This window comes from Theropithecus gelada, chromosome 18 (genome assembly GCF_003255815.1).
Source record: "Theropithecus gelada isolate Dixy chromosome 18, Tgel_1.0, whole genome shotgun sequence".
NCBI classification, from domain to species: Eukaryota; Metazoa; Chordata; class Mammalia; order Primates; family Cercopithecidae; genus Theropithecus; species Theropithecus gelada.
Window position 1 is genome coordinate 55705327 of NC_037686.1, and position 15001 is coordinate 55720327.

Sequence of the window (15001 nt, forward strand, 5' to 3'; positions counted from 1 at the left end):
TGACCGGCTAATTTTTTGTAGTTTTAGTAGAGACAGGGTTTCACCATGTTAGCCAGGCTGGTCTTGAACTCCCGATCTCAAGTGATTCACCTGCCTCAGCCTCCCAAAGTGCTGGGATTACAGCCATGAGCCACCGCACCCGACCTCAACTAATTTAGATGTTGTCAAACTTGCACAGTGAGTTGCATGTGGTGTGAGCTGCATATGGGTTGAGTACTATATATCAATCTGTCATGAATTACAACTTTAGAAAATAGGTCTCTTTCACCATAGATAATTTAAGCACTGTTTTTATTTATCCTTCAGCCCCAGTGTTAGTCCTTAGTGTGTCCAGTCCTTGGTAAATATTAATTGCCTCACCCACCTTTGTAGCCCAGAGCCTCACATCCCCTGCATTCCTGCAGAAACTATACAGGCAGGTACGAAACTTACCCTGTGCTGTTTTCTTTGATGCAGAGGCTGTTCCATTGCTTCCTCGCACCTGCTTTTCTTCTCCCATGAACACCTGTTCCATTCTGCCTACTCTTGGGAATCAGATGAGTTGCTTCCTTTTCCATAGCCTCTTTTTTTTTTTAAACCATTCTCTACATTTTATACATCACCCATGGCACTTATCACATACTTGTATTTCCTGTATTTCATAAAGCATATTTAACTCTCTTTACTAAATTGTGAAATCTGTTGAAAAACACCTTGTTTTATTCATCTCTTACTGCAACAAAGCCATAGGTCATCATTGTTGTCACCATCACCGTAGCCCTTCACAGGCTGGAGTGCAGTGGTACAAACACAGCTCACTATAGCCTCCATCTCCTGGACTTAAGTGATCTCCCTGCCTCAGCCTCCCGTGTAGCTAGGATGACAAGTACACACTACCACACTTGGCTAATTTTTAAATTTTTTGGAGAGAGGGGCCTCACTTTGTTGCCTAGCTGGCTCAAACTCCTGGGCTCAAGCTGTTCTTCTGCCTCAGACTCCCCAGGTGCTGAGAATACAGGCATGAGTCACAATGCCTGGCCAGAAGGGAATTTTAGTCATATTTTGCCTCTTAAAAAGTTTGTCCAGGCCAGGCGTGGTGGCTCATGCCTATAATCTCAGCACTTTGGGAGGCTGAGGCAGGTGGATCACCTGAGGTCAGGAGTTCAAGACCAGCCTGGCCAACATGGCGAAACCCCACCTCTACTAAAAATGCAAAAATTAGCTGGGCATAGTGGTATGCACCTGTAGTCCCAACTATTCAGAAGGCTGAGGCAGAAGACTTGTTTGAACCCGGGAGGTAGAGGTTGCAGTGGGCCAAGATTGCACCGCTATACTCCAGGCTGGGTGACAGAGCAAGAGACTTTGTCTTAAAATAAATAAATAAATAAATAAACAAATAAATAAATAGTTTGTCCTAGGTGACAGAGCAAGAGACTTTGTCTTAAAATAAATAAATAAATAAGTAAATAAATAAGTAAATAAATAAGTAAATAAATAAATGAATAGTTTGTCCTAGTTATGTCATGGTGACTGTGGTCAACAATATATTGTATTTGTTTGTATTGTTGTTTTTTCTCTTTTTTTTCTTTTCTTTTCTTTTCTTCTTTTCTTTTCTTTTCTTTTCTTTTCTTTTCTTTTCTCTTCTTTTCTCTTCTTTTCTTTCTTCTCTGAGACAGGGTCTCACTTTGTTACCCAAGCTGGAATGCAGTGGTGCAGTTACGGTTCACTGCAGCCCCAAACTCCTGGGTTCGAGTGATCCTCCTGCCCCAGCCTCTCAAATAGCTGGGAGTATAAGCATGTGCCACCACGGCTGGCTAATTTTTTATTTTTTGTAGAGATGGGGTCTTGCTCTGTTGCCCAGTCTGGTCTCAAACGAACCTCCTACTTCAGCCTCCCAAAGAGTTAGGATTACAGAGTTTGAGCTACCACACCATGCCATAATATATAGTATTCTTGAACAATGCTAAGAGTGGATATAAAGTATTCTCACCACAAAAGTAATAACTATGTGAGATGGTGCACGTGAACTAGCTAGAATTAGTCATTTCACAGTGTACATATATTTCAAAAGTCATGCTGTACACAATAAATACGTACAGTTTTATCTGTCAATTAAACAAATAATAAAATGGTTCATCCTAAGTAGCTGAATTACTGTGTGAGCCTGAAAACTTGGTATTTCAGTCATGGTGAGAGTTAGCAACTTAAGCCAAATGTTAACTTTCCTTTTCGTTACATTAACTTTGTTTTTGTTATAGATTTTTTTTGTCTCCTTATTAAACCAACGCTTATTATTTTAGTATTAATACATTAAATTGTGTTAATTGAATGAAATTGTGTGTGGCTTTTTCAAGTGAAGATGATAAAGCCATTTTGAAGGTTATTCGAAGTGTAGATTGGGAAGAAGATGGACCTTTGTTCCATTCCTGCAGTCTGTTGTACCCAAGATGAGATGTGTTTTTTCTTTTTCATTCTGTGTGCACATTCTAGTAATCTAGTGAGCATTTGGAAATAGGCAGATTGCTGGGTTAAGGCCAGTTTTTAAATCTTACAACCTGGAATAAAAAAAGAGAAGGAGCCAAAAAAACATCCTCTTAGGGACATTGGAAAAGGCCATATGCTATGCTTGTGTGTTGACGAATCCCAGCTCTTTGCTGGAACTCATCCTTGTGTTTCAGTGGCTTTAGGATATTATTCTCAATTCATTTTCCATAGCTTTATTTTATTTTTTTAAAGATAGGAATTCACTACAGAGAAACTACTTTTTCCTGTACTCCAGACTTAAATTAATACTCTTCTTTTTTTTGAGACGGAGTATCGCTCTGTCGCCCAGGCTAGAGTGCAGTGGCATGATCTTGGCTCACCACAACTTCCGCCTCCTGGGTTTAAGCAATTCTCCTGCCACAGCCTCCCGAGTAGCTGGGATTACAGGCGCGTGCCACCATGCCCAGCTAATTTTTAATACTTTTTTTTAGTAGAGATGGGGTTTCACTGTGCTGGCCAGGCTGGTCTCGAACTCGTGACCTCGTGAACCGCCCACCTTGGCCTCCCAAAGTGTTGGGATTACAGGCGTGAGCCACTGCGCCCATCCTATATTAATACTCTTCTAGTCAAGGTCATCATCTCAGCACTTTACTGGCTTTGTAATGGAAAGTAGATGGTTTTTATTGTGTGTTTCTAAAGGAGTTAGACATAGCCTAACAAACTGGAAATTGACATTTCCATCTATTTTTCTCCCTTTTGAAGCTAAATATGTCTTTGTTATTTTGGTTCGTAGTCCCCATTACTACTTATTTTCTGATAGCTCATCCACAGCAACTTCAGTCAGTTAACTCACTAGTTCTTATGGCTAGAGATTCTGCCAGTTTTCCGCTGTGCCTTGCTTCATCGTAGAGGTGTTGATTCCCATTTTTCTCTATCATTCTATGATTTCTCAATAGATCTTAGATACCGGATTTCAGGATTTTCTGCACTTCACTCTATCAAGCAGTATTTTGTAGATGGAGGTAGTTTTGGTGGTTCATCCTGGTCCTGAGCAGTTGGGAGTCATGTGCTTGCATTCCCATCTCTGGTGCTCCCATTCAGTGTGCAACTCTTATTTGTTATGTGACTCTGGTCCATTATTGTTTTTCTGCCTCAACCTTTAATTCCATCCTACTCATCCGCCTGCTCATGCATCCTCTCTCCTTCATTCAATATTCATTGTAATTGTAATGTGCATAACAGTTGTTCTGAGTTTTGTTTCTTACGTTCTTTTCGGTATGGTGTAGATAGTTTCACAGTTCTTTGGAAGTCAGTTCCTAGTTCTTTGGAAGTCAGTGCTTAAGTGGATTATTTTCCCCCTAGAAGTAAATTAAGGTAAAGTCAATGTGCTTATTCCTCTCCCAGCTGTAGTGGTGTCACTTGTGTTTCAGAATATATTGTGAAGGTTAAAACCTCCTGGAATTGTAGCTAAAAATAGATACTCTGGCTAGTTAAGCAAGGCCAGATGCTGAGATTCCAAAAATCATGGAGAACTGTAGTACAGAGAGAATTGAGTTCTTTCTTGCTATCTCTCGTATTAGGGTGTTTAGCATTGCAGTTAATTGTAGTCTCTATTTATGTCCTTTTCCTTCAAGGTTGAACATAATTAGGAAGCTGATAGCAGATGAAGTGGACTTTCTACAGCATGTTACTCAGCTTGACCTACGAGACAATAAACTTGGTGATCTAGATGCCATGATTTTCAACAACATTGAAGTTTTACACTGTGAAAGGAATCAACTGGTCACATTAGACATCTGTGGCTATTTCCTAAAAGCACTCTATGCCTCTTCTAATGGTATGTATCATAGGCCACATCAAAGTTGCTCTTTTGGTTCCAATAATTTACCCAGCATCATTATTTCTGCCTCTCTGATTGTTCTTTGCTCAAGTAGTTAGTAAAACAGCTCAAATTTTGTTAAAATAAAAGTCACAAAACAAAAATGCTGACTTACTATTTCAAGGAATCAAAAAGGAAGATTTTATTTTGCCTGTAAGTTACTCACACTTTTGATTTGGATTTTCTGCTTAAAGGAAGAGAGAAAAGAGAACTATTTCGTGGGCTACATTACCAAGATCTAGAGATCTTTACTACCTTATTACTAAATCTGGAACCTTTATTTAATACTGGAGAGTGAAAGGAAGTTTTATTTTGACTCCATTCAGGATTTCCAGTTTCATGTTTGACTAACAGAGAGCTCACCTTAAGATAAACCAGAATGTTAGCTGGGCATGGCGATGCATGCCTGTAGTCCCAGCTACTTGGGAATGGGAAGCTGAAGCAGGAGAATTGCTGGAGCCCAGGAGGTGGAGGCTGCCGTGGTCTGAGATCACACTACTGTACTCCAGCCTGGTTGACAGAGTGAGACCCTGTCTAAAAAAAAAAAAAAGAAAAGATAATTTAAAAAAGATAAACCAGAATGATATACCCACAAGGACACCATAAAGCAAGAGTCTTAATCATTTAATATTTCTTTCTAAGAATCTGAAAATCAGGGCAGTTCCAAAAAAGGAAAGGTAATATGGGCATATGTTTGCTAAGATGAAGGTTTCAATTCCCTGCAGTCATTAAACTGAATGAAAACAAGTGTTCACTACTGCACGTTGAACATATGTTTATCATGCACTTGTTTTATGCATAGTGCAGCTCACGAGCTCTGAAAGATGAAGGATTTTTCAAATGTGATTACTGTTATCTCAGAAAAACAAGCCAAACCTCATATAGGTATATTTTCTAATGTAATCAGTTTAGCTGAGCACTGAAGGGTTATAGGATTTAGATAACCAGTGGGAATGAAGTAGGAAGAAAAAATCTGAATGTGGCTTATTGGGCAGTTGGGAGAAGATAGGGAATTCTGAACCCACAGATGTAATTAGGAGAGGCATGCTTATAGTCAGATAGTGAAGCATTGGCCTTAGTATAATAAGCAATAGAGAACCGGTAAAGACTCTAAAGTGGAGGAGACATGATGGAAGTGATGCTTTAAGGTGGTTAATGTGAAAAGAGTGTGTACAGAATGCATTTATAGGAGAAGGTTGAGGGTAATCCACTACTCCACTAATCCAAGTTATTGTGATGGGCTTCATTTGGGCTAATGGGAACTCGTAGTCAGGATTACAGATGTTGATTTGAGACTCATCTGCTCAGAGGTGATACCTGAAACCAGGGAAGTAAGGTAACTGGAAGAGAGGAGAGTGCTAGTACCAAAGGTCTACTTACACACCCCTCACACTTAGCTGGAGCCAAACTGGGCAGCCAGATAGGAGCTACACCCGTGAATTACTTGGTAACTGTTTAGAGAAGCAGAAGGACATTTACAAACTACTCTGCCCAAGAAACAAAGTTACAGGGGACGGTGGTGTCATATTTCATAAAGTTTTGAGGAAGAGTTTCAGATTTAAGTAAAATAAGTCATTTGTGACCCACTGGAGTGCTGTTTCAGTAAGGTGATGAGGGCAAAAGACAAGAAGCATTATTTGGTTTTATGGAAGGACACTTGGGTTTTGAAAGGATGGCACTCGTGGTTAATCCTTCAGGTGTAATACAGCCTGCATAACAATAAGAGAGCAACAGTAAATGGATAGAAAAGAAGTAGGAAATTAGACTGCGTGATTTATTTCAATCTCTGAAGAAGATCTTGTGATTAAAAGTTCTTTTTTACTTTTCTGTACTTTTAAAGTTGAACAAATGATGTATTGTACTTCCTAAACTAAACAAACAATAGAGAATAAAGCACAGTAATGATGTTCCACATACAAAAAGAGTCTCTGTCATTTGGATAGTAATGTCTTTGTGTTTTTTTTTTCCTTTCTAGAACTTGTTCAACTTGATGTTTACCCAGTTCCAAATTATCTGTCCTACATGGATGTTTCAAGGTAAGAAGTCAAGTCTTAGAGCCCTCTAGAGTCTACTAGAAAATTATTTAGTAATTCTAACTGAGCTTATGCACAAGTACTTTTTAATATTTTGAAAGTAAATGATAAAAAATTAGTGATTTTTACTTTATTCTCTAAAATTATATATATTTGTTGATTAAAATACATTTGTAGCTCAAACCAGAGCATCAAAGTGTCAGTGTGCACACCAATTTGAACACCAGATTTGGACTTGAAAGGTGAGTGAGTTGAGGGCCATATGGCTTAAAGCTCTAATAACTCTTTTCATTATATGAATCATATTTTTGTGTCTTTCCCTGAAGTAATGTTAATTTTATTTTTTATTTTCAAATTTTTTTTTATTTTTTTAAACTCTGCCAAGTCTTAGGATAATTTAATTTTTTAAGTGCTTTATTTCTTTTGATTTCTTTCCTCCCTTGTTTAGACATATATCTCTTTGCTAAGAATTCTTAGAAAATAGTGACAAAGCCTATCAAAGTAGAAATTCTATACAACCTGCTTGGTTTTCGTAGCTTCTTTTTGAATATGCTAACCATTTTACCTTCTATGGTAATTTGCTTCTGCGGTATATTATATTTATTGCAGTTACCACAAATATTATAGTAGACTTTTTCTTAAAGGCACAAAGACTTGACAGTGTCTACAGTATGTATTTATACGAAGTAAACTTAAAAATTTTTAACAATGAATTATAAAATTGAAACTCATTTTGAAGGTAATTCCAAAGAAGATACACAAAAATGTTCTAAACATAGGGAGTTTGTGGCCCACTCAAGGTGACAACTGTTAACTCATTTCAGTGCTTAAATTCTGGTGTGTTTATTAACAGTCACCATGCTTTTAAATCACAACTATTGTATGATTTGTCTTGTACAGAATTTTGCCTTTTGTCTTGAGATTACATAGGCTTAGCTATTTTAATAATATACTGAATCACAATTATGCAAGACATGTCAGTATTTGGTTATTGGGAAAATATTACAGTTAAATTTTTATTATAAATATATAACTATAAAATCATAAAGTTCTTTGAGTAGTGCTTCTTGCATTTCCTAACAACTACCCATCAGACAATTTTATTTAATTAACTTAAATCAGACATTACCTAGTTTTCTTTCCCCACCTACTCCTCCCAACCCCCCAGCAACCCTGAATGTTATTTTCACATTTTGAATAAGAGCAGTATAGGAACAGTATAGGAATGGGATTTGCGTACATGGGTGCATATAAATATCTTGAATAGATTTCTTTTCTTTTCTTTTCTTTTCTTTTCTTTTCTTTTCTTTTCTTTTCTTTTCTTTTCTTTTCTTTGAGATGGAGTCTTGCTCTGTTGCCCAGGCTGGAGTGCAGTGGCGCAATCTTGGCTTACTACAACCTCTACTTCCTGGGTTCAAATGATTCTCCTGCTCCAACCTCCTGAGCAGCTGAGATTACAGGCACACACCACCACGCCTGGCTAATTTTTTTGTATTTTTGTAGAGATGGGATTTCACCACGTTGGCCAGGCTGGTCTGGAACTCCTGACCTCAAGTGGAGTGCAATGGTGCGATGTTGGCTCACTGCAACCTCCCCCTCCCGGGTTCAAGCAATTCTCGTGCCTTAGCCTCCCGAGTAGCTGGGATTACAGGCATGTGCCACCACACCCAGCTAATTTTTGTATTTTTTAAGTAGAGACAGGGTTTCACGATGTTGGTCAGGCTTGTCTCAAACTCCTGACCTCTGGTGATCTGCTGGCCTCGGCCTCCCAAAATGCTGGAATTACAGGCATGAGCTACCACGCCCCGCCTAGTTCTCTTTTTTATAGTAACTGTAATTACCATCTAGTGCCCAAGTAAATGTTTTTAATTAATTAATTCTTCGAGTTAACTGTTAGTGAACTTTTCATTGCCACCATTTTAAAACTATTTCTCTCCCTTCCCATTTATCCATGGCTATATTTTCATGATGACAGCTGGAGTTGGGAAATATTTTAATATTAAGGGAAAAAATATAAATTTGAAATTAAAACTGTGATATGCCATTTGACTTTGTGTGTTTTTATTTTCAGTAGAACACATATTCTCCCTAAAATTGGCATAGGTCTGTAGACCCTTTAGGAAAGTCAATTTGGAGCCAGGCTTTTTTTTTTTTTCAAGACTTTAGAGATGATACAGATTATATAACTATGTCCTTCCTTCTTTTTAAAAAATTTAACTTTTTTTAGAGATAGGATCTCGCTCTGTCACCCAGGTTGGAGTGCAGCGATGAGATCATAGCTCACTGTAAACCTCGAACTCCTCTACTCCAGCAGTCCTCCCACTGTAGCCTTTTGAGTAGCTGGGACTAGTGGTGCATGCCACCATGAGCAGCTAATTTTTTATGTTTTGTAGCAATGGGGTCTCGCTATGTTGCCCAGGCTGATCTTGAACTCTTGGATACAAGCGATCCTCCCATAGGCGTGAGCTACTGTGCTCTGCCTATTCCTTACTTTTTCTTTATTTCTTCTCCCTATCACAATTCTTCTTACTTCTGGAGAAAAGCGAATCCACATATTCTTTCGATTTATGGCCACGATACTTTGGTATTTCATTTAAGGTTTTACTTATTCTTTGTAATAATTTGAGTTTAGAACCACTTTTGAGGCCAAATTCAACCAAACAATTTTATGTTCTTGCATTTAGGAACCGCTTAGAAAATGTGCCTGAGTGGGTATGTGAAAGCCGAAAGCTAGAAGTTTTGGATATTGGCCATAATCAAATATGTGAACTTCCTGCCCGGTGAGTATTGCAGATCAAATGAGAGGATCTCACAATAGATGAGCAATTTAAAAAATTGCTGATTCGGTGTTTAACTTGGTATCATAAGCCTAAAAGAGTTTGCTTTAAAAACGAATATGGTATCTTTTACCCCGTGTGGTGTCTTCAAGTTACAAACTTTCTTCATGCAGTGCAGTGAGGAGTAGAGTGAGGCTTTGACTCTCAGCCAGACTTTTCAAAACCGTGCAGGCAGTTGTGCTTGGTGGAAATTTTTAAGTAAGCCAAAAACAATCTTTGAAGCAAACAATATGATTAGTCCACTTCTGGGATCTTAAGTCTTTCAGAATCTTCCACCTCTGTTCGTTGACTTAATATGTCTACTTTAAACATAAATACCTTTTGTTCTCCCTAGACCTTAACTTTGAGGGGGAAATAAGATGGTTAGGTCATGAAACCTAGAAAGAGCAAACTAGACTAGATTCTCTTTTTCTTGTTGTGAAATTTGGGAGTAGAAGGTTCAAGAACTTCTCACTCTTAAATATGTTCTCATTTTTATTTTATAATTTTCACTTTAATGGCAAGATTTGCAAAACAGCCACATGATGACTTCTATTGTCTGTAAATATAGACAGATATTTTCAAGTTGACTAATCATGGTCAAAATATTAGTGAATTTTTAGTGACTAGCCATGCAGTTAGTAACCCTAAGAGTCTATTCAGTGCTGTCCTGTAGAACTTTCTGTGATGATTGAAGTGCTCTGTATCTGTGCTGCCCAGTATAGTATCCACTGGCCATATGTGGCTATTGAGCACTTGCATTGTGGCTAATGTAACTGAGGAACTGAATTTTGTGTATTCGTTAATTCCAATTAACTTAAATTCATATAGTTACTTGTGGTTGCCTCAACTCAGGTCTTATTATTTCCACCATTCTCAGCCAATCACTGAACAGAGGAAGTCAGTTATTTTTAGCTATGTATAGTCAAAAACATCAGTGAAAATATTGTAGAAGTATGTTACCATTTTGGAGTAAACTAAGTGCACAATCTTTAAAGGTATGTGATCACCATTCCTGTTTCCTTACCAAAAGATACACTTGCTTGGTAAGCCTAGTAAACATGTTAGAGTTCAGCTGTTCAGTATGGTAGCCCCCAGCCAGCCATTAGCCAAGTGACTGTTGAGCACCTGAAATGTGACTCGTCCTAATTGGAAGTGCTGTAAGTGTAAAATATACATGGAATGTAAAATCATAATAGTGTACATTAATTACGTGTTAAGTTAATATTTGGGGTATATTCTGGGTTAAATGAAATAATACTCTGAGAATTCATTTACTTGTTCTTTTTTTTTTCTTTTAATGTGGCTACTAGATAATTTAAAATTACATGTGGCTTATATTTGATAACACTGTGTTAGAATGTAGCTCTTATTAAAGAAATCTGAGTTATATTTTCATCCCTGAAAAGCTCTGTTAATTTCATTATGTTCCCCAGCAATACATTATACCTGTAAATATGATCCATTGGAAAGTGCTTTCTGCCCTAGAATATTATGTTGACTGACCATTTAGGTGACCCGTTGCAGCCATCGCTATTAACAAGAGGGGATGTTTGTGTGTGTGTGTGTGTGTGTGTGTGTGTGTGTGTGTGTGTCCATGCATGGCCCTTTTAGTAAAAGAACAGGAAAAACGAAAACAGTAGGGAAAAAAATACTTTATTGAAAAAAATTTTCTACCTTATCTTCTATTTTCTTTCTGTCTTTCCTTCTTTTCTTTTATTTTATTTTTTTCTTTTTTTTGAGACAGAGTCACGATCCTGACTCACTGCAATCTCTGCCACCCGGGTTCAAGCAATTCTTGTGCCTCAGCCTCCCGAGTAACTGGGACTACAGGCACGTGCCACCACGCCTGGCTAATTTTTGTATTTTTAGTAGAGACGGGGTTTCACTGTGTTGACCAGGCTATTCTTGAACTCCTGACCTCAGGTGATCCGCCTGCCTCAGCCTCCCAAAGTGCTGGGATTATAGCCATGAGCCACCGCACCTGGGCTTTTCTTCTATTTTCTCTGTTCTCTTTCCCCCTTTCACCCCTCAATCCTACAGATAGCACATTGGCATCCAAGTTCTCTGTTTTGCTGAAGGCTACAAAGATATATCATATATATTTTTTATATTTGTATATATTATACATTAATATATATTTATATTTTATATATATAAACAAACAAATGCAAGATAACTGACATTGTATCCAATTTTTCCCCCCAGATTTGTTGATCTAATTTGTTCTGCATCAGAACAGGCTTTTTGAGAATCTAAACAAATGCTTATTCAATGCAAATCCCAAATGCTCTATTGTTATTGTATTCTTGTGTGTGTGTGTGTTTAACACGTGGAACAAAAAGAGTGTGCATTGTTTTTCTGTTTATAGTGTTGTTCAGTTGCAAACTCTATATAAGCCCTGTTGTTGATGTAATAGGCAAGACTGGGTACCCTGGCTCTTGATCTAGTCCCAGCACATTGGGAGGCCAAGGCAGGAAGATTGCTTGAGCCCAGGAGTTCAAGACCAGCCTGGGCAATACTGCAAGACCCTATCTCTACAAAAAATAAAATTAGCCAGACATGGTGGTGTGTGCCTGTAGTCCCAGCTACTTGGAAGACTTGAGGCAGGAGGATTGCTTGAGCCTAGGAGGTCGAGGTTACAGTAATGTGTGATTGCATCACTGCACTCCAGCGTGAGCAACGGAACTGAGACGCTGCCTCTTAAAAAGAAAAAAAAAAAAAAAATTCAGGCAAGACAATGGTTAATTAAAATTGATTTAATACTCATACTTTGTCCAAGTAAGGTATATGAAGAGTTTGACAGGGCCGGGTGTGGTGGCTCATGCCTGTAATCCTAGCACATGGGGAGGCCAAGGCGGGCAGATCACCTGAGGTCAGCAGTTCAAGACCAGCCTGACCAACATGGTGAAACCCTGTCTCTACTAAAAAATACAAAAATTAGCTGGGCGTGATGGCACATGCCTGTAGTCCCAGCTACTCTGGAGGCTGAGGCAGGAGAATCACTTGAACCCAGGAGGTGGAGGTTGCAGTGAGCCGAGATTGCGCCATTGCACTCCAGCCTCAGCAACAGAGCGATAGAGTCCTATCTCAAAGGAAAAAAAAAAAAAAGAGTTTGACAAAAGAGAAATTATTAGAGGCAGAAATGTATTAAAAAGGAAAGAAAGTATTTTAATGTTTAGACAGTACCCAAAAGAATTGAACTAAACCAAATAATTAGCATTCAATACTCATCCTATAGTTGATCTTTTTTATTTGGAAAAATCAAGATAAAAGATTTTATCACCTTTTAGTTATTTATGTGGTAAAGGATACGTATATATATATGACGAACCACATGCTGAAATAATAGGCTGGAGTGACCATTACAGAGACTGCCCTATGGTAATGGTAACTGCATAGATAATCTGGCCCGGATAGTCTGTCTTGTCACACTGATATCTAAACCTGCCAACTTAGATATCTTTAATTGGGGCCTGTGGTGTCACAGCATTGAGACAGGTTGCTAGCATCTTTGTGAGCAAAGAAACTCCATTTGCTATTTAAAATGAATAAAGTTATGCCCTAATGTTACGGGAATTTTTAACTCTTGTGGATTGAAGGATACAAAATTTGGATTAGACAAGAAGAGTAAGTTCAGGAGACCTATTGTGCAGCGTTTTAACTACAGTTAATAACAATGTCTTGTATTCTTGAAAATAGCTAAGAGAGTAGATTTAAATGTTCTCACCACAAAAAAAATGATAAATATGTGAAGTAATGCATATGATAATTAGCTTGATTTAGCCATCCCACAATGTATACATATATTAAAACATGTTTTACACCGTAAATGTATGCTAATTTTTGTCAACTAAAAATTAATTTTAAAAAATTGTGGGCGTTCATGAGTGAGATCAGAATGGTGGTAACAGGAGGTGGATGAGGAAGCCTCATTCTTTGACAGCAGATTAATCAATTAATTCTTAATTTATCAATTAGACAGATTGATAAAGTCTTAATCTAAAGTGATCAGGATGCAAATTGTAACCTCACTTTTCCCCACCCCTGAGATGTCTGTTTAAACCCAGGGCCTGTTTTATTCTCTGTCATGTTAGGGAAGTCTGAAGTGGTCATAATGTAGATTTACATTAGATTAACAAGTATTCATCATCTCTGACAGTTCTGATGACCTTCACAAGAAACACAGCCAAGCTTCCAAATGGCTCTTTAAGTCTCTCAAGAAAATAGTGGATTAAGTACATGCTGCTCTTTCAGGAGGGAGTCTCTACCTTGGTCTAGGATTAAGCTAGAAAAAAACAGAGACATACAGCCAGGGAAGTGAGGCAAAGAAGAAACAATTAGGATTGTGAAATGCAACTGAGGAAAAACATAACATTTTCTCAGTTGACATTTGTAAAAGTTTGATTGAATAACCCTTTATTTAATGCAGATCCTATAAGTAAAGACTGCTCAGCTGTGTTTATTCAGAATCTCTTATGGGTAAAGCACCCAGCATTCTGGGACAATACAAGATACAAGCCCCACTCTGGAGAAGCATGCAGCCTTTTGAAGCTTGCCTTGTGACCCTGACAAGATTAGACTGATCCCTTCAGTGGCTCCATCTATAGAACTTGCTTTTTGCTATGTAGAGCTTCTTTGCTCAGTATCTGTTTACATAGTTTTTTCCTTCCTCCTTTTCTTGAGTATAGAAAGTATTGAAACACAAATAGTTCCAAGTTTGAATTTATATTAAAATGAATTTGTAGTTGCTCCAAATGAATTTGTGATTTTTGGAGAGATAATTTTAAGTATTCTACTCTTTTTCATTTTTCGGTCTTTTGTCCCTTTTTATACAGCTTATTTTGTAACAGCAGTCTCCGGAAACTACTGGCAGGACACAACCAGTTGGCAAGGCTTCCTGAAAGGCTAGAAAGAACCTCGGTGGAGGTCTTGGATGTGCAACACAACCAGCTCCTTGAGCTCCCGCCTAACCTTCTGATGAAGGCTGACAGGTAAAGCCGTTTGTCTTGTTTATCATCTGAGTCTATAAATACTCCCTCATTTGTATCTTTGTCTTTTGTGACCTGAGACTGTATGAACTTTCTGATTATGTGTCTGTCCCAGATTTGTGAAGGAAATAGTTTTGCCAGCCACTTTACTGACCATTTTGTAGGCAATGGAGTCAGGAGCAACCTATAGATTCTTTATTAACTTTGCTGCTCTCTGGAACAAAGTAGGTTACATTGTCCATACATGTGTCATGGGGATGTAGGTGTAAAACAAGGATGAGAAGTGTGCTCCTGTGTTACTACCTGGTCACATTCCATGCCAGGCTTAGCTTAATTATCTTATGATTCTGTGTTCCTGCTTTCACATGTTTGGGACTTTGGGAGATGGAGATGAATTTTCCTAGAGTTAGCTTAGTTATTGTTTTTGGTTTTTTGATTTCTTGAGACAGAGTCTCACTGTGTTGCTTAGGCTGAAGTGTAGTGGTACGGTCTCGACTCATTGGAACTTCTGCCTCCCGGGTTCAAGCGATTCTCCTGCCTCAGCCTCCCAAGTAGCTGGGACTACAGGCATGTGCCACCATGCCCAACTAATTTTTTGTATTTTTAGTAGAGATGGGGTTTTGCCATGTTGGCCAGGCTGGTTTCGAACTCCTGGCCTCAAGCGACCCACCCACCTTGGCCACCCAAAATACTGGGATTACAGGTGCGAGCCACTGTGCCCAGCACTTACTGTTTTTTAATCAGTCCTTCTTATCTTTACCATAATTAACTCCATATTCAATTCAATTATTTTGTTTTGAAAAAGCAAAATTTTCCTAA

General features: G+C 38.3%; 1 protein-coding gene across 1 annotated transcript in view; it reads left to right on the forward strand.

Annotated features, from left to right (window-relative positions):
• PHLPP1 (PH domain and leucine rich repeat protein phosphatase 1) overlaps positions 1–15001 on the forward strand; it is a 269089-nt gene that overhangs the window by 188185 nt on the left and 65903 nt on the right. The window contains exons 7-10 of the mRNA XM_025365542.1: positions 4098–4300; positions 6318–6378; positions 9060–9155; positions 14030–14185. Coding sequence (XP_025221327.1) covers positions 4098–4300; positions 6318–6378; positions 9060–9155; positions 14030–14185 — 516 coding nt within the window. The remainder of the gene's footprint in view (positions 1–4097; positions 4301–6317; positions 6379–9059; positions 9156–14029; positions 14186–15001) is intronic.